This window comes from Pagrus pagrus (genome assembly GCF_965226575.1).
Source record: "Pagrus pagrus genome assembly, chromosome: 18".
Lineage (NCBI taxonomy): Eukaryota > Metazoa > Chordata > Actinopteri > Spariformes > Sparidae > Pagrus > Pagrus pagrus.
The window spans coordinates 28,828,089-28,848,491 of NC_140202.1; the positions used below are offsets into that span (position 1 = coordinate 28,828,089).

Genomic DNA, 20,403 nt, shown 5'->3' on the forward strand with positions numbered 1-20,403 from the left:
TCTCTCTCCTCACCTGTCTGTCTCTCTCCTCACCTGTCTGTCTCTCTCTCCTCACCTCTCTGTCTCTCTCTCTCCTCACCTGTCTGTCTCTCTCTCCTCACCTGTCTGTCTCTCTCCTCACCTGTCTGTCTCTCTCCTCACCTGTCTGTCTCTCTCTCCTCACCTGTCTGTCTCTCTCTCCTCACCTCTCTGTCTCTCTCTCCTCACCTGTCTGTCTCTCTCTCCTCGCCTCTCTGTCTCTCTCTCCTCACCTGTCTGTCTCTCTCTCCTCGCCTCTCTGTCTCTCTCCTCACCTCTCTGTCTCTCTCCTCACCTGTCTGTCTCTCTCTCCTCACCTGTCTGTCTCTCTCCTCACCTCTCTGTCTCTCTCTCCTCACCTGTCTGTCTCTCTCCTCACCTGTCTGTCTCTCTCTCCTCACCTGTCTGTCTCTCTCTCCTCACCTCTCTGTCTCTCTCCTCACCTGTCTGTCTCTCTCTCCTCACCTGTCTGTCTCTCTCTCCTCACCTGTCTCTCTCTCTCCTCACCTCTCTGTCTCTCTCTCCTCACCTGTCTGTCTCTCTCTCCTCACCTCTCTGTCTCTCTCTCCTCACCTGTCTGTCTCTCTCCTCACCTGTCTGTCTCTCTCTCCTCACCTCTCTGTCTCTCTCTCCTCACCTGTCTGTCTCTCTCCTCACCTGTCTGTCTCTCTCTCCTCACCTCTCTGTCTCTCTCTCTCCTCACCTGTCTGTCTCTCTCTCCTCGCCTCTCTGTCTCTCTCCTCACCTGTCTGTCTCTCTCCTCACCTGTCTGTCTCTCTCTCCTCACCTCTCTGTCTCTCTCTCTCCTCACCTGTCTGTCTCTCTCCTCACCTGTCTGTCTCTCTCTCCTCACCTGTCTGTCTCTCTCTCCTCACCTCTCTGTCTCTCTCTCCTCACCTGTCTGTCTCTCTCTCCTCACCTCTCTGTCTCTCTCTCCTCACCTGTCTGTCTCTCTCCTCACCTGTCTGTCTCTCTCTCCTCACCTGTCTGTCTCTCTCTCCTCACCTCTCTGTCTCTCTCTCTCCTCACCTGTCTGTCTCTCTCTCCTCACCTGTCTGTCTCTCTCCTCACCTGTCTGTCTCTCTCTCCTCACCTCTCTGTCTCTCTCCTCACCTGTCTGTCTCTCTCCTCACCTGTCTGTCTCTCTCTCCTCACCTGTCTGTCTCTCTCCTCACCTCTCTGTCTCTCTCTCCTCACCTGTCTGTCTCTCTCTCCTCGCCTCTCTGTCTCTCTCTCCTCACCTGTCTGTCTCTCTCCTCACCTGTCTGTCTCTCTCTCCTCACCTGTCTGTCTCTCTCTCCTCACCTCTCTGTCTCTCTCCTCACCTGTCTGTCTCTCTCCTCACCTGTCTGTCTCTCTCTCCTCACCTGTCTGTCTCTCTCCTCACCTCTCTGTCTCTCTCTCCTCACCTCTCTGTCTCTCTCTCCTCACCTGTCTGTCTCTCTCTCCTCGCCTCTCTGTCTCTCTCTCCTCACCTGTCTGTCTCTCTCTCCTCACCTCTCTGTCTCTCTCCTCACCTCTCTGTCTCTCTCTCCTCACCTGTCTGTCTCTCTCCTCACCTCTCTGTCTCTCTCTCCTCACCTGTCTGTCTCTCTCCTCACCTGTCTGTCTCTCTCTCCTCACCTGTCTGTCTCTCTCTCCTCACCTCTCTGTCTCTCTCCTCACCTGTCTGTCTCTCTCTCCTCACCTGTCTGTCTCTCTCTCCTCACCTGTCTCTCTCTCTCCTCACCTCTCTGTCTCTCTCCTCACCTCTCTGTCTCTCTCTCCTCACCTGTCTGTCTCTCTCTCCTCACCTGTCTGTCTCTCTCTCCTCACCTGTCTCTCTCTCTCCTCACCTCTCTGTCTCTCTCCTCACCTCTCTGTCTCTCTCTCCTCACCTGTCTGTCTCTCTCCTCACCTGTCTGTCTCTCTCCTCACCTGTCTGTCTCTCTCCTCACCTCTCTGTCTCTCTCTCCTCACCTGTCTGTCTCTCTCATCACCTCTCTGTCTCTCTCTCCTCACCTCTCTGTCTCTCTCTCCTCACCTGTCTGTCTCTCTCTCCTCACCTGTCTGTCTCTCTCCTCACCTCTCTGTCTCTCTCTCCTCACCTGTCTGTCTCTCTCTCCTCACCTCTCTGTCTCTCTCTCCTCACCTGTCTGTCTCTCTCTCCTCACCTCTCTGTCTCTCTCTCCTCACCTGTCTGTCTGCCAGCATTCATCATCCTCTGAAGTGACAGGAAGTGAGGACAAAACTATCAAAATAAGAGACATTCTCTCAGTTGCCTCGTGCAGGTGTTCATCCTGTGGTTTCTTCTCTCATATTGATTTTTTTCTATAAATAGATCCACTGCTGGGAAATAGAAACACATGATATAGACACACACACACACACACACACACACACACACAACGTGTTTCCTGTCAGTGAGTCGTGTAGTTTTTCAGGAGGTGCCTTAAAGGAACATTTCCCTCTAAATCAGTGAAAGTGATCTCACGTATTGATCTCTTATTGGCTGGTCACAGGTGACACGGAGGAAGGAAGAAAGAAGAGGAAGAATAAAACAGGATCAAATGGAAATACTCAAGTACAAAAACAAGTACTTCATTGGTAAATGTACTTAGTTACTCCCCACCAATGTACGCACATCAGGCACGGCTGAAGACAACAGCTGAACTACTTCCTGTGTGGACGGCAGGTAGCGCTGCTGAAAGAATCATAGTGATCAATATAACACCTCATCAATAACTGTGTGTGTGTGTGTGTGTGTGTGTGTGTGTGTGTGTAGGAGTGAACAGCAGTGTGAAGTTTTACTGTGAAGCGAAGAACGCCAGAGGAATCTCCGTTTCTAGAACCGGAACAGTTCACATTAAAGGTGAGTTCACCTGCTGGAGTCAGTCAGCAGCTACATTTAAGAAGATTATTAGAAGAATTATATTATTCAGAAAGTCAGTAAAGTTAGCACAAGCAATGGATGCCATGCTAACATTAGCATGGCATGAGAAGCATCGGTTCTAATGCTAACGTTAGCATGACATAACGCTAGAAGCAGCTCAAACACTGTCACACCTGCTGGAACTAGTTGGAACTATTGCCGAGCTGTGATTGGATGGTAACTCTCTGGGGGCGGGGCTCTTTCTCAGTGTTGCCGGCGGCTCCGATCGAGCTGCAGGTTCTAAGGATGGTGGACGACAACGTCACGTTGTCATGGAAACCAGGATTCACAGGACACTCTGAGCTGTCCACCTGCATCCTCCAGGTAACACGCACGCACGCACACGCACGAACACTCACACACACACTGGTCTGATTGAAAATGATAATAATCTTCTTCTTCTTCTGTTTCTTCTTCTGTTTCTGTTTCTTCTGCTTCTTCTTCTTCTGCTTCTTCTTCTGCTTCTTCTACTTCTGTTTCTTCTTCTGTTTCTGTTTCTGTTTCTTCTTTTTCTTCTGCTTCTTCTTCTGCTTCTTCTGTTTCTTTTTCTTCTGCTTCTTCTGCTTCTTCTACTTCTTTTTCTTCTTCTTCTTCTTCTGTGTCTTCTTTTTCTTCTTCTACTTCTGTTTTTCTTCTTCTGTTTCTTCTTCTACTTCTGTTTTTCTTCTTCTGTTTCTTCTTCTACTTCTGTTTCTTCTTCTACTTCTGTTTCTTTTTCTTTTTCTTCTTTTTCTTCTGCTTCTTCTTCTTTTTCTTCTTCTACTTCTGTTTTTCTTCTCCTGTTTCTTCTTCTACTTCTGTTTTTTCTTCTTCTTCTTCTGTTTCTTCTTCTGTTTCTTCTTCTACTTCTGTTTCTTCTTCTTCTTCTTCTGTTTCTTCTTCTGTTTCTTCTTCTTTTTCTTCTTCTACTTCTGTTTTTTCTTCTTCTGTTTCTTTTTCTGTTTCTTCTTTTTCTTCTGCTTCTTCTTCTTCTGTTTCTTCTTCTGTTTCTTTTTCTTCTTCTTCTTCTGTGTCTTCTTCTTTTTCTTCTTCTACTTCTGTTTTTTCTTCTTCTGTTTCTTCTTTTTCTTCTTCTACTTCTGTTTTTTCTTCTGTTTATTCTTCTTCTTCTTCTACTTCTGTTTTTTCTTCTTCTGTTTCTTCTTCTTCTTCTTCTTGTTCTTCTTCTTGTTCTTCTTCCACTCCTAAGTTGTCGAGGCGTTCGGTCCGGAGGTGGGACCTCCCTCAGAAGGAGGTTGTGGTTCCTCCTCACCTTCAGGTTCTGTCTGGTCTGAGGAGTCACTCCAACTACAGCGTCAGGGTCTCCTGTGTTAACGAGGTGGGGGCGTCACCCTTCTCCCCATGGCTGCAGTTCACCACTCTTGAGGCAGGTGAGTGACGTGGATTCTTAGTGTCGGTGGATGCAGACGTTTATTCTGGACGAGCGTCAGAAGAGTTGAAAAATAAACTGAATTCTGTGTAGCAGAATTATTCCTCTTAATATGTCTTGATGCCTCTTAATAATGGTGCTTCAACAGTTTGTTCATTGATACAGAAATCATGACAAGTTTTTATAAAAACACATTTAAAAAGATAAATAGCTGCAGAGATCCTGCTGTCTGCTGGTTTCCTGTTTACTGTGAGCTTCAATAGTCGGTAGCTGAGAGCTGGTTTGTTGTTTGTGTTGTGTATTTGTGTTGTGTGTGTGTGTGTGTGTGTGTGTGTGGTCCAGCTGGAGTAGATCCAGTAGATTCCAGTCCTCTCCGTACAATCAGCTTTTGTCTGTGGCCTCAATCCATATGAAAGGACTCTGCTGCAGCCGGCAGTCTCTGCAGCGCCCCCTGCAGGCTGAACTGTGACACTGCCCTCAGCCCTGTTAGATCACAGACCTGAGGGAGGAGGGCTGCATGTTATCAGAGAGGACACGTTCTGCCACTTCTGTACAGCTGCATGTAAACACAAGGAAAGGGCTTCTGGGTAACTGGAGGTCACAGACCTGCACTTCAAGCAAGCTGATTGGTTCTAATGATAACATTAGCGTAGCGTGAGAAGCACTGGTTCCTATGTTATGTTAGCATAGCATAAGAAGTACTGGTTACAGTGCTAATGTCCACACACTGTTAGAAGTATTTGATCTAATGCTAACGTTAGCATAGCATTAGAAGCAGCTGTACACAGTTTCACCATGTGGAGAGAAACACTGACACCTGCTGCGATAGCTACTGTTGCTGCGCTGGGATTGGATGATAACTTTGAAGCATCACCATCCTGATGACACCTGTCACGTACCTGTTGATGAATGTGTGTCATGGTGTCCTCAGTGCCGTCGGCGGCGCCCAGGAACCTGACGTTTGATCTGACGGAGCAGCAGCTGTCTCTGAACTGGGCCACGCTGAAGGACGACGAGCTGCAGGGGAAACTGTTGGCCTACAAGGTGCAGTGGACTCTGGGAGGAGAACCACAGGTGAGTGTGTGTGTGTGTGTGTGTGTGTGTGTGTGTGTGTTTCCAAACAGTGACTCAGTTGATTTAATGGTTGACAGAAGATTAAATGTGACCTTCACTGTGCTGGGCAACTTACTCAGGAAGTGTAATAAGTTCCTCTTCATGTATTATTACTCTGTTAACGTGTTAGAATGTTACTTTAGTTGTTATCAAAAGTAGTTGATTATGTTACATCTGGTCCTCTTGACGTCCTGCTCTGAAATCCAGTCTGAGTTGTTGAGCTGGACTTCACGCTGCCTCACCAGCAGGAGACGCCTCATCTCCAGCACCAGTTGGGTTTTATCAGCTGCTTCATGTTGACATGTTGTATTTTTCTTGGTTGAAAGTGTTTTGCAGCTCTCAGATCAGTGTGAGAAACTGGGAATGATTTGTTCAGTTTGACTCAGAAACATTGAACATGCAGAACCTGCAGTAGGATCCTGGACCAGCTGCTTACACGTCATCTGAACCTGTTTCCTGTGTGTTCAGGAGCCTCTGCTGTTTAAGGAGAACTCGGCTCAGCTGTCAGGAGGAGGACGTTTCTTCAACGCCTCCTTCCAGGTGTCGGCCTGCACCTCAGTGGGCTGTGGACCCTGGAGCCCCCCGGTGCTGGTGCTGCCCGCCTCAGGTAAACCACACACCTGAAACATGGGATGTCACCGCTCCGCTGTCAGATTTTTGTTTTCACCACATGTTTATCGACCCTCTGTTGGCCCCTCAGTCCAGGTCCAGGTCCAGCGGAGCCACATGTGGGTCGGTCTGCTGCTCGGCCTGCTGGTGGCCACCGTGGTCGGACTGCTGCTCGCCGCCATCGCTCACAGCCGCGGGAAGGAGACGCAGTTTGGGTACAAAAAAATGATCATAGCATTCATCCACTAATCTCATGTTCAGACTCAAACCAGCAGTGAATCCTACACACACCGTCCTGCTGCCAGAAACATGAAAATATATATTTGTGTTTTTAAAGATTCAGTAGGAACTAAAGGGCCACAGACACGAAGTCAGACAGTAATAAGTGACGGACTGACATGTTGTTTGTCTAGAAGAAGAGCAGACTGGTGTGAACTCTAAGGTTCAGTGACTATAAAAAATACTACAGAGTCGTCTGCAAATAAACTTTTCAGGTGTTTCATTGATCTAAAGTTTGAACAAAAGGGAGCGAACACTGAGAGACGGACCAACGTGTCTTTCATTTTTAGTCAGGCTGATACTGAAACATTTAAAGAACTCCGTCCAGCTGTGAACGTCTTCCTGTCCGTCTTCTTCCCTTCAGTTCGGCCTTTAAGCCTCCGGGTCCTGAGAGTTCGGTTTCCTTCACAGCAGCTCGATCCTTCAACAGAAACTGTGCTGATCTGCAGGAGTCGACATGTGAGTGACATTTAATCTAATGAAATTGTGTCGTTTTACGAGACAAAATCAGAATTTAACATCCGGTTTGACTTCGACTACAAAATGAAACCTGTCAGGTTCTTAATATTCTGTCAGATCAACATATTAAATGTTTATTTTACATCCAGAGCTGAATATCAGTTAAACTCTCAGTATCTGTGCTGATGTATTGGAGTAAGAAGGTAAGAGAGATCAGACGTCCTTCAGTCTGTTGACAGAAAACACTGCTACCTGTATTGATAGACTCACATCAGCCGGCCTGTATTTACCTGCTGCCTCTCGGCCAATCAGATCCACCGGTCTGACATCACAACAGCACCGAGTCAGAGAGTTCCTGTAACTCTGAATCTGATGAGTGATGATGAAACGTCTGTTCTTCAGAGTTAAACAGTCCTGAGTTTAGTCTGAGTGTGACCTCTGGTGGTCAACAGGTGGTACTGCAGCTACTGCTAAATCATATTCTGTTATTTTAGACTAAATGTTCTCCAGAAACACTTCATCTGTTCCTTCCTTTGATCTGTTTGTTCCGGTCGGGATGACCTGATCCATATTCTTCTGATCACTAAACTGATCTGATATCAGAGCTCTGAACTCACTGGGGTCATTTTCATGTAAGGAAATATGAAATCAGTCTGCTGAGACATTTAATGACACTGAACAAAGTCGAACTGATTTACACCTCAGTGGATCCTTAAAAAAACAAAAAACTGTGTGTTTTGTCTGAGAGGGTGTTGATCAACCTGTGTGTGTGTGTGTGTGTGTGTGTGTGTGTGTGTGTGTGTGTGTGTGTGTGTGTGTTTCCCTCTAGTGGACAGTCTGGGTATAAACGACGACCTGAAGAACAAACTGCAGGACGTTCTGATCCCAGAGAGGCTGCTCACACTGGGACACATGCTGGGGAAAGGTAACGCATCAACACAGCAGGACTGCCGTGATGTTTGCTCATCTACAGTTTTGAATTCTGCCTTATTAGTGTTACTAAAAATACAAAAATATCTAAAGTTTATATCAAGTTTCATGTCTGTCGGGACGAATATTTCTGGCTCCTGTCTCAAACAACCGCTTTGTACTTTAAGAGGTGATAGCCCGATGATATATGGAGCTAACTAGGTAACAACATTTACACTTAGCAGGTACTTAATAACTACTTAATTGTTAGGATTATATGTATGTATGTATAACAATAATTGTGTAATACTGTATACCATGATATCTTCTGAGATTGCTGAAAGAAATCTAACTTCAGGACTTATTTATCCTTAAATGCTGTTAGCATTAGCTTAGCTCCGTGTCTGGATGTGTGAAGCAGCAGAAAACTGAACTTCATTAGCCCAGCTGTGTGTGTGTGTGTGTGTGTGTGTGTGTGTGTGTGTGTGTGTGTGTGTGTGTGTGTGGGGCGCAGAGGCTCATTTGAAGCTTGTCTCTGTCGACATGTTGAGCTGCAGACAGTCGGTTCTGAATATCAAACAGTGTCATGAATCAACACTCAGTCGTCTGTTTGTCCGTCACACAGTTTGTGCTTTCAGCCACTGATCAGAGGAACCGTCCCGTCTGATCAGAGTCCAGTTCATTAGGAAAACCCAGCTCAGTGTCACAGTCCGAGTCCTCCTGCTCATATTGTTCACTTTGTGATGCTCTTCAACTGTTTCTGATATTTTGTCCACCCCCCGTTAGTGTTGTGAAAAGTGCTGAAGATATGGTGTTAACATATTACTGTGGTAACAGTGAAAGTCACTCATATGAATAATACTCGAGTAAAAATCTTAAGGTTTCTGATGATAAATGTACTAAAGTGTCAAAGTATCAGTAAAGTAACTGATCCATATATTAACACGTATAAACTGAGTCAGCTGATCATCACAGTCACTGTTGTTATCTGACTGATGACAAAATCAATTCATTTAAAAATGTAATCTGTAAAGTAACTAGTAACTAAAGTAATCAGATAAATGTAGTGGAGTGGAAGTATAAAGTAGCAGAAAATGTAAATACTCAAGTAAAGTACAAGTACCTGAGTGAATGTACTTAGTTACCCTGAGTTGGATTAAATCCTGAATGGTAGAAATCAGTGTTTTGTGTGTGTGTGTGTGTGTGTGTGTGTGTGTGTGTGTGTCTGTGTGTCTGTGTGTGTGTGTGTGTGTGTGTGTGTGTCTGTGTGTGTGCGTGTGTCTGTGTGTCTGTGTGTGTGTGTGTGTGTGTGTGTGTGTGTGTGTGTGCAGGTGAGTTTGGCTCGGTGCGTGAGGCGTTCCTGAAGACGGAGGAGTCGTCCGTCCAGAAGGTGGCAGTCAAAGTGCTGAAATGTGAGTCTGGTGTTTCTTCTTCTGTGGTGTATGTTGGTGAGTGTGTTAACAGGAAGTACAGTATGACTGATGGTGTGTGTGTGTGTGTGTGTGTGTGTGTGTGTGTGTGTGTGTGTGTGTGTGTCACAGCTGACATCACCTCGTCAGGTGACATCGAGCAGTGTCTGAAGGAGGCGGCCTACATGAAGGACTTCCACCACCCCAACGTCATCCAGCTTATCGGTAACACACACACACACACACACACACACACACACAGACAGAGTAACTCTAATCACATGACCGGTGTCCAAGGTCAGGTGGTTTGATTGGCAGTTTGTCCTGTCCAATAGGAGTGAGTCTTCACCGGCGTCCCGGCCAGCGGCTGCCGATCCCGATGGTGGTTCTCCCGTTCATGAAGCACGGAGACCTGCACACGTTCCTGCTGCTGTCCAGACTGGGAGAACATCCGTTTGTAAGAGAACACACGGAACACACCACTGTTATTAAAGGAACACACCAGGAACACACCACTGTAATTAAAGGAACACACCAGGAACACACCACTGTAATTAAAGGAACACACCAGGAACACACCACTGTTATTAAAGGAACACACCACTGTTATTAAAGGAACACACCAGGAACACACCACTGTTATTAAAGGAACACACCAGGAACACACCACTGTTATTAAAGGAACACACCAGGAACACACCACTGTTATTAAAGGAACACACCACTGTCATTAAAGGAACACACCACTGTTATTAAAGGAACACACCAGGAACACACCACTGTTATTAAAGGAACACACCACTGTTATTAAAGGAACACACCACTGTTATTAAAGGAACATACCACTGTCATTAAAGGAACACACCACTGTTATTAAAGGAACACACCAGGAACACACCACTGTAATCAAAGGAACACACCACTGTTATTAAAGGAACACACCAGGAACACACCACTGTCATTAAAGGAACACACCAGGAACACACCACTGTTATTAAAGGAACACACCACTGTTATTAAAGGAACACACCACTGTCATTAAAGGAACACACCAGGAACACACCACTGTCATTAAAGGAACACACCACTGTTATTAAAGGAACACACCACTGTCATTAAAGGAACACACCAGGAACACACCACTGTCATTAAAGGAACACACCACTGTCATTAAAGGAACACACCAGGAACACACCACTGTCATTAAAGGAACACACCACTGTCATTAAAGGAGGTTTATTATTAATATGTTATTGCAGAAGCTTAATCTGATTGGCTTGGTTAATGGTTGCAGCCCCACATATAAGGTTTAATAGTGTGATCGACTGATTTGTCTTCAGTGCAGTGAAATGATTAAATAACAGAGTGACTGTGTGTGTCCGTCCTTCAGGACTTGTCTCTGCAGACTCTGCTGCAGTTCATGTTGGACATCTCTCGGGGAATGGAGTACCTGAGCAGCAGGAACATCATCCACAGAGACCTCGCCGCCCGAAACTGCATGTCAGTCAGTCCACCAATCAGATCGCACGACACCACAGATTCATTTAATACATTTATTGTTTATGTTGGTATCTTAAACTATTTGTGTCTGACAACATGTTATTATGTTTTATAGCAGAAAATACCTTTTTATAAACTAATGAAGTGTGTGTGTGTGTGTGTGTGTGTGTGTGTGTGTGTGTGTGTCAGGCTGGACGAGAACATGACGGTGTGTGTGGCGGACTTCGGCCTGTCTAAGAAGATCTACAGTGGAGATTACTACAGACAGGGTTCAGTCTCTAAACTGCCTGTGAAGTGGATCGCTCTGGAGAGTCTGGCTGACAACGTGTACACCACACAGAGCGACGTGGTACTGACACACGCACACGCACACGCACACGCACACCACATCCACCTGGAAAAGAAAAAGTACTCCAAAAGACAAGTTTTACACAGTACACCAGGGTCTAAATAACACTGGTTTCTGTGTGTGTGTGTGTGTGTGTGTGTGTGTGTGTGTGTGTGTGTGTGTCAGTGGGCGTTTGGTGTGACGATGTGGGAGATCATGACTCGAGGTCAGACTCCGTACCCCGGCGTGGAGAACTCTGAGATCTACGAGTTCCTGATCAAAGGAGAACGACTGAAGAAACCTCCAGACTGCAGAGACGACATGTGAGACACACACACACATACACACTGAGACACACACACACATACACACTGAGACACACACACACATACACACTGAGACACACACACACATACACACTGAGACACACACACACATACACACTGAGACACACACACACATACACACTGAGACACACACACTATGGCAGTAAATCGATGTCAAAACAGAGACGCGCAGCAGCGTGTGTGTGCATGCATGATTACTTTGTTGTGCGTGCGTGCGTTGTTACGTGCAGATTGTATTTCACGCGTAACAAGAAGCAGCGTGCGCACGTCTGTCTGTCACTGTTTGACAAATGACGTTACGCGTTCACACACACGTGCGGTCGCAGTTTCTGATGCTACGCAACCTGAAGTTGATCTGCATCGCGCGCACCAGTCCGCGTACATGAACGCCTCACGTAGTTGGCCTTTTCATTTTACTGAAGTGTAGTTGACCAGGGGAGGCAGCAGTGAGCCACACACTGCCTGCCAGAATTGAAGAGGAGATATATATATATATATATATATATATATCAGTGGGACCAGGAGGGTGGATCGTGTCACTCCAGTCATCAGATCTTTGGACCGTCTCCCTGTCTGTCACAGGAGTGATGTTACGGTGCAGTTGGCTGTTTATAAGGCGCTGAGCGGCTTAGGGCCAAAGTACATTTCTGATCTGCTGGTACGTTATGAACCATCCAGACCTCTCAGGTCATTTGGGATCTGCTCTCTGTCAAAACTAAACCGGAGAAGCAGCATTTCATTTTCACGTTCCACGTTGGAACAAGCTCCCTGAAAACCGTGGGTCTGCTGCAGCTCACAGTTTCCTTAAATCAGGATGAAGACTTTTCTGTTTGCTGCCTTTGATGAAATCACATCTGAGCCTTCTTCTCACACTGCACTGCAACTTTTATTTATCTGCCTTGTTTAGTTTTTATATCTGTCTCCTGTCCCATATACTTAATTGTAGTTACATTAAAGGGGACATATTATGCAAAACTCACTTTTTCCTTGCTTTGGTATGTATATTTGCGTATCCGGAGTGCCCCCACCCCTTAAGCATGAGTTTCGACAACTTAGTCAATGTTCTGTACCTGCCGGAGTCAGGAATTGAGTCTCTAAACGAGCCGTTTGGATTTCACCCGGATTGTTACGTAACAGTCCGGGTGATTTGAATACTCCGGCCCTCGCGCTGGGTATCTCCTCCCACACTACGCCAGCTACCTGAACAAGGATCCGCCATTTTCTCGTTCTAGCTTCACTTGTACGCGACAGCCTGACGCTACCATGTACAACCCGAAAGCCAAGCACTGCTGCTCTGTCGTCGGATGCACGGATCCTCCTGTTTCGCTACATCGCCTCTCTACCAAAGAGGATATCAGAGCGAAGAGGCTACTTTTTATTTATCAGGGAAACGTCCCAGCTTCAGTGAGCAGAAGCGTTACGGTCTGTGCCAGTCACTTCACGCCGGACTGTTTCAGCAACCAGGGTCAGTACAACGCTGGCAACGCCACAGATGATGTAAGTATTTATTTAACAGTATAGTTTGTGTTGCTTTGGCCGTTTAGCACACGAGCTAACGCTAACCGTCGATGTAAATGAGGCTGAACTAACGTTACATGTGAAGTTATCAACGTTGAACACGCAGAGGAGACGGTATGAAATGGTCTGTTATTCACAGCCAGTGAGCTACGTTGATTAATTAGCATGTTGTGCTAAAGGACAGTGTGTTAGATGCCCAGGAGTAACTTGGCAGTCGTACGACTGACTGTGTGTTGGTATACACACAGCTAACGCTACAGCTAACTACGTGTGTAGCGTTAGCTGTAGCGCTAGCTGCTGGCATGAGAGACCAGACCTGAGAGCACCAAAACGTTATCTGCAGTGAAGCAGTCACTACTTTGTTTTGGAGCTGGAGACAGGAGCTACCTGCTGCATGTCTGCTGTGCTGCTATCAGTTATATGCAGACACGGACACAGAAAAGTTGTGTTGCGCTGTGTGTCGCTCGTTGTTTTTGTTTGTTTTTTTTTTTGTTTTTTTTTTACTTTATTGAAAGTTGCTGTGTATCGCTTGTTGCCATGGTCACGACATGCCGTCCTCACGTCTTCCGCCCGGCAGGAAGAGGTGGAACTGATGAACTGGTGAACTGATCACCTGCGGGGGGCGTGGTTAACTTACACATGTTTGTCATTGATTTTGTGTCTTATGTGAGAAACAAAGTAAAGAAACAGCAACAGAACTCTTTCTCTGTCTCCACTGAACACATGAATCATGTCCTGCAGAAGCCTGTGTGTGTGTGTGTGTGTGTGTGTGTGTGTGTGTGTGTGAGCCTGTATGTGTGTATCTCGTATTGATCGATGGCTCCATCTACTGGATGAAAGTGGAACACAACAACTACGGAGGCGTTCATGTACGCGGAGTGTTGCGCACGGTGCAGATCGACTTCCAGTCGCACATCAGAATCTGCGACCGCACGCGTGTGTGAACGCGTAACAACATTTGTCAAACAGTGACAGACAGACGTGCGCACGCTGCTTCTTGTTACGCGTGACATAGTTTTTGTGACACGTTCAGTTGATACGTGCGCACACAATATGACACGGTTCTACCGCCATAGACACACACACACTGAGACACACACACACAGTTTATCGTTGACCTCCTCCTTCTTCTTCTGTGGTGTCTGTCAGTTATGAGATCATGCACAGCTGCTGGAGTCCCGTCCCTAAGTGTCGACCCAGTTTCCAGCACCTGGTGGTCCAGCTGGAGGCGCTGTGGCTCAGCCTGTCCCCCGCCCCCCCGCTGAAGGAGCCCCTGCACTACGTCAACCTAGAGGGGGACGAGGGGGGGGCAGCAGGGGCCCTGGGGCCCGGCAAGGCGACCGGGGGCCCGAGCTGGAGCGTCCCCTGGCAGCGCCGTGCAGAGGACGAGGAGAAGGACTGGCTGATGGTGGGGTCGGGGGTGGCGCTCGCCATCGGAGGAGACTACAGGTACATCATCGGGCCCTGTGGAGGCCCTGAGGAGGGGGAGGGGGGGGAGGAGGAGGAAGGAGCAAGGAGGAGGGGGGAGGACATGAACACTTTACAGGAGGAGGTCAGAGATGACGACGACGACGACGTCGTCATTAATGTCTGACTAGAGACCGACCAATCACAGCGCTCCTCACAGAGAGACGCTCCTCTTACGTCCAGGAGCAGCAGCAGGCGGGTGGAGACTGAACCGAAGGTTCACACTGTCCCACTGGTGCTGAAAATAATCTGATTACATGTTCACCACACACACACACACACACACACACACACACACAATCAGTACCTCTGATGACACACTGGGTCTCACTTCATCCAGTAACTGTGAAGTCCGCGTGTACTGGCGCTGACTCTGCAGTTTAACTGTTTAAATCCCGAGTTTCATCCGGAAGCAATTTAACAACATTTGTTGAAACTTGCTGAGTCAGAGAGGAAAATGAAGACCACCTGTCTCTGTGCGATGAACACAGATAACACTGTGACACGTTAGCCTAGCGTAGCATAAAGACTGAAGCGGGGGGCGTCAGATGTTTTATAATCTATATAATGAGGACATTTAAAGCCACAGACTGACTGCAGCGTCACTTGATCAGCAGTCTGACGGTGGATTATTTCTCTTTTGATGGAGATCATTCAGTACAAATGTTTGGACAGCCCGGTACCACACACAGGTCCAACCGACTAATGTTCAAGAACAGGGTGCTCAAAGTGTTTCCCTCGGAGGGCCGACACTCGGAGGGCCGACACTCGGAGGGCCGACACTCAGGCCAGACGAAAACACCTGTTGCTAAGATGCTGAACGGTACGAGGCTCAAGGCTCCTGTGATCGACTGGCTTCCTGTGAAAACTGTTGGCTGCCTGCTGTGTTTAGATTTTGATAAATAATTAAGATTATGGATCCTAATCTCCAGAAGCCCCGAGATCCCAGACTGATGTGAAAACATGTTATTTACTCTCAATGCTTTGAGCTCAGCAGCTCCAGTGAAGGGTTAAATCTGGTCTCAGATCAGGTTGTGATCTCTGTGATCACAGCAGACGAGCTGCATGGAGACATCTGATGTTTAAATCATCTCCAGCTGCTTCAGGTGTTCAGCAGAACGCTGCAACTCTGTTTTGCTGTGAAGCTCCAGAAATGAAAATGAATTTACATTTTTGGGTGAACTGCTCCTTTAACGTTGTCTTTCTGTACTTTATCAGTCAGTGACGCAGGCTGTGATTCCTTTAACACGCAGCTGAAGCCACTTGTCAATAAATTTGCTGATCAACTGAAAAATAATCTGCCAATATTGTGATGAGATGTGAAGTTTTCACTGTTCTTTGTCTTTAATGACACTAAACATCAGTAACTCTGAGTGAGACTGTAACTGCTCCTGACTGACGGTGATGATTATTGGTTATTGATTATTGGTAAAACCTCACACACTGACTTAATATTTAGTTTAGTTCTGGATCTGCTGATATATTCTGAAATGTTTTTGATATTTCTAGCAGCAACAGTGAGATGATTGATCTGTAGCAGCTGTGACTGTTGATGTGTTTCCAGCCTCAGTGTGAATATATTCAGGTTTTTCTCGTCGTCTTTGGACACTGAACATTTTTTTAACTTTTTCTTGACATTTCTACGCTGCAGATTAATCAATAATTACAGACGTGATAATATAACATCAACCTGCGACATCAGTTGTAATTGTTCCCTCAGTTAAATGTTAAGATCTTTATTATTTCAGTTCACAGATGCATCTCAGAACATTACAACATCACGGAAACGTTTGTTTTTTCCCGTAACTTCATTCAAAAAGTGAAACTTCCACATATTCTAGATTCATTTACACATAAAGTGAAATATTTCAAGACTTTTTTTTGTTGTAAAGCTGCAAAAGGAGCAAAAAGTGCTTAAATGAACATATTTTCAGAAGGTCGACATTTCTGTACCTTAAATCCTTTTTGTGATTGGTCTTATGTGATATATTATTTAGATTTTTTGGGATTTTCATGAGCTTTAAACTGTAATCATCAAAGTTAAAACAAAAAAGTCTTGAAATATTTCACTGGAAGATCTCAAAGTTTCACTTTTTGAATGAATTACAGGGAGAAAATGAACGTTTCCATGATAATCTAATGTTTTGAGATGCACCTGTTCATCGTGCTCGTGATGGGGGGTGATGGGGGCCCTCAGCACACTCCTGCCCCGGGGCCCCTGCAGTGTGTTACTCCGGCCCTGACTGCTGCTCTAACACTGAAGCTGTTAATGTTGTTAATGACTTGAACGTGTTGGACCACTGTACACTGTCTTCTCTAGTACTGCTGAATGAGACACTAAACACTACGATGTATATTTGAGTCAGGAGGACTATAAAGATGTCATGATGTATTTTAGAGCTCTGGTGTTATTGATCCTGGAGATTAACTGGTTTATAAACTGTAGTAAAGTTAATCTCCTGCCGTCATCATGTCGGGATATCAAGGGACCGTTTGTTTTAATGTGTCACGTTTTATATGTTGATATTATAAAAAGCCTCAGAGAGACGGACCTGTCCTCACCTGTCCGTCACCACTGAGGTCTGTACAGAGTCTTCACCATGAATAAAGTGTTATTTGTGTCACTGATTCTGGTTCTTGTTCTTCCAGCAGCTTCAGGATGTTGAATCTTTTTATTAGTGACTCGTCACATCGCAGCTCGACAACACACAGATTATAATCATCTTGTTGCGGTGCGGAGTTCTGCTGGGAAACATGCCATGAAATCCCACAAATGCTCGATCGGATCAGGATCTGGGGAATTGGAGGCCGGGTCGTCGGGTTCCTCGGGTCGTTCCTGAGCTGTTTGAACAGCGTCTGTATGAACCCCAGGACTCGAGGTTTCCCTGCAGAACTTCACAGTATAACAAGACGATCAGTGTCGAGAACTTCACCTGTCTGTAGTTTAAATGTGGTGCGGCAGGTGACTGCAGCCCTTTAACCGCCTCACTCATACATTACTCCAACAGAACCAAGCTGACAGCCGACCTCAGGTTCTGAAGGTGATTGTTTCTGCTGTACTTTTTCAAATATGAAAACTAAAAAACAAAGTGGAGAAACCCATAAGAAGTGAATCGTTCTGATCTTTACGGGTCAGACACACAGAATGGAAAGGTCCGACCCCTCGGTAGTTTAACTACACGTTCATACAACAAATCAAAGCAACAAGAGACAAAACAAAAAAAAAAAGCCTCTCTGGGACAAAACTTAGACTTTAAAACCTCTTGACTGAGCCTCTTACTGAGTCTTTAACCATGAACAGTGTGATGGTCCAAACAATCTGATCCATGGTTCTGCTCGCGACTCTTTACTGCAGATATTAAAGGATGTTTTAAGATGGCCGATCAAACAAACTGATCTTATCTCATCAATCGTGGGACTTTCTTTGCTGGCCTGCCTCTGCTGATGTGTCTGTATTACCTTAAAGGTTCAATATGAACCGATTTAAAATGTCCAACAATTAATTTAAATTATCAACAAAATGTGGAGAAATAAGTTTTCATGGCCCTAGCTAACGACGGCTTCAGTTAGCAGCAGTTAGCGGTTACTCTGGTGATATGCTGCCCCCTATTTGTTTGGAAGTCTTACTAACTGCACCTTTAAACTGCAATAAACTAAAGTTTATAGATGTTTAATGAATTATTGAAGCTGCGATTTAACCCCCAAGTCTTCAGCGCTGCTCCCTGATGTTATTCAAAGATATGGAGATCATTTCATGCACTGAACTGTACAATCTGTCCCGGTGAGGACGTTCTTCGATCCAACCCGGTGTCGGTGGAGACTATGAGCTTCTTAACGAAATGAAGCAGCTGGAGAAGTCTGTAGATAGAAGTGTGTAATGTCGGACTGTTCTGACTTCATGAGATCCCTCACACGTCGGTCACCTCCTGAACCACAGCTGGAAGGTGGACCTGAGGAGAGATGGTGGAAACGAGGCGTTGGCTGTAATAAGCAGCGTTTTTTTAATAACTGGAGATGTAAACTATCTTTATCTGGTTTGAGGTAACAGACACTGACGACGTGACACCTGCTCCATCACTGTGGCTGTAAACCACCCTGTGAATATCAGAAGACCAGTGACAGTGTGAGATGTTTGGTGCTACTGAACAGCAGCTTTACTCCAGTGCAGAGGAACACGTTAAGCTGCTGCGCCGTCCTGAGTTCACCTGAAAAATAACACATCAGTCACTGCTGGACAGACACACAACATCACAGAGACACAAACTACAGGACGTCACCAGTGTGTTAGCTTCTGACAGACTGAGAACAAGTTACATCAAAATAATTAAATAATTCTATCTGCACGAAGTTTAATGTTCAAGATCCCTTCAGAAGAGGCTTAACATAAAAATACAGTAACATTATAAAACATTACTGATTCTTTATTCTTAAATAGCTCCTAAATGTTATTTCTTAAATATCAACAAATTATAATACTGAAGCATTAATGTGTCAGTAACATTTTGTTGTAGTAACTCTTCAAGTTTTAGTTTTAAGTGTTAACAGAACTCAGCCGTCAGCAAAATAATGGAGAATATAAAACAATATTTCTCTAAAGTATGAAATAGAAAAATGTGAAACTAAGTTACTGCTGTACTCGAGTAAATGCACGACATATTTAAAGCAGCTCTGTGTTGTTTTAAAGAAGAAATTCAAAGTCAGAATTTTATTATTTACAATATTAATGAGGTAATAATACAAACTGAATAAACCAGCTGTTCTCAGAGGAAAAAAGGTCCACAACACTGTTTGAAGATAGAAAGGTGGCAGGGTCCGCCACATATAAACACAGTAAAATTCCTTTAAGGTCAGTTTGTTTATTCAGTCATGAAAACATGTTTATTTAGTTTGTTTAGACAGAAAACAATTTATACTGTTTGACTTTGTTTACATGTGGCGGACCCTGCCACTTTTCTAGCTTGAAACAGTTCAGTTTGTATCATCACCTCATTAATATGTTAATATTATAATTGTGAGGTTGGATTTCTTCTATAAACTACTCAGAGCTGCTTTAACAGTAACGAGCTGCAGCTGAGGAGCTGGTGACTCGTGTTCCTCTGAGCGGTGCTGAAGCTTCAGACTCAGCCGACAGTCAGACGCCTTCATGTGACATCAGAGGCTCGTTCACTCCTTCACTTATTCTACTTCATGTTTTCAGCTCATTTCTGTCCTCTTGAGTTCTGGAGAGAAACTGGGTCAACACGACACGACAGAGCTTTTCTCTCTTCAGTCGAGACGCCATCAGTCTCCATTTTACACCGCGGGCCACTTCTACCGGCTGACGCTGCTGATGAACGAACACACGAGTAAAGATGTGAGGCCACGTTGATCAAATGACACAAATCACCATCATCATGGATTTGATTGGACCTAGTTTCTGGACTGCTCTGTTCTGTACGAGCGCACAGTCACCTGGCTAACACTGGACACACCTGTTAGCCTGGCAGCTAACACGGCTATAGATGACACAGCAGCTCATTCTCTATCACGTGGAGGACGTGGAGGACACGGAGGACGGGGTGTGAAATGAGACATGATGAATAACACATACAGTAGCTAGCATTGAGTCACGTCCTTGCTATTTTTATCTGGATCTTTGATATCTTAATACATATTTGGTAAGACTTTATAATATATAATTAAAAGGAACAATTAAAAACTGCCTTTTTATAGTTAAACTTTATTTAAAATATTTCACTGTTAACGAGCAATGAAATGCTTCATAAACGACTTATTAGCAACTGTTTATCAGAAAGTTGCCGCTGATGTTGATAATAAATACTGTGGTTCATTTCTAAACATTATTTGGACGAGCTGATGTTTTTAACCTTTACAATTAATTCATAAATGTTTTATGAACCATGTTTTTGTTTAACAGTAAAATTACTGAACTGTAAATTTACCATTTATTAATGATGGTTATTATAAAGTGTTCCCATGTCAACGCTCTTAAATTTTATTCTACTTATTCTATCTGTCCTTTTTTAATCTCACAGTATTGCAGGTGTCTGTATGTATATACACCGATCAGCCACGACATTAAACCACTGACAGGTGACGTGAACAACATTGATCATCTCATCACAATGTGATGTTCTGCTGGGAAACCTTGGGTGCTGCCATTCATG

General features: G+C 45.1%; 1 protein-coding gene across 1 annotated transcript in view; it reads left to right on the top strand.

Annotated features, from left to right (window-relative positions):
- The window catches only part of tyro3 (TYRO3 protein tyrosine kinase), a 23,997-nt gene extending 7,133 nt beyond the window's left edge, over nt 1–16,864 (top strand). Inside the window, exons 5-19 of the mRNA XM_084382004.1 lie at nt 2,783–2,869; nt 3,138–3,253; nt 4,119–4,299; nt 5,230–5,372; nt 5,880–6,018; nt 6,112–6,235; nt 6,664–6,758; nt 7,588–7,683; nt 8,999–9,079; nt 9,209–9,301; nt 9,412–9,533; nt 10,467–10,576; nt 10,766–10,925; nt 11,091–11,227; nt 13,919–16,864. Of these exons, the coding sequence (XP_084238130.1) occupies nt 2,783–2,869; nt 3,138–3,253; nt 4,119–4,299; nt 5,230–5,372; nt 5,880–6,018; nt 6,112–6,235; nt 6,664–6,758; nt 7,588–7,683; nt 8,999–9,079; nt 9,209–9,301; nt 9,412–9,533; nt 10,467–10,576; nt 10,766–10,925; nt 11,091–11,227; nt 13,919–14,363 (2,129 nt within the window). The 3' untranslated portion in view covers nt 14,364–16,864. The remainder of the gene's footprint in view (nt 1–2,782; nt 2,870–3,137; nt 3,254–4,118; nt 4,300–5,229; nt 5,373–5,879; nt 6,019–6,111; nt 6,236–6,663; nt 6,759–7,587; nt 7,684–8,998; nt 9,080–9,208; nt 9,302–9,411; nt 9,534–10,466; nt 10,577–10,765; nt 10,926–11,090; nt 11,228–13,918) is intronic.
- Nucleotides 16,865–20,403: the final 3,539 nt, after the last annotated feature.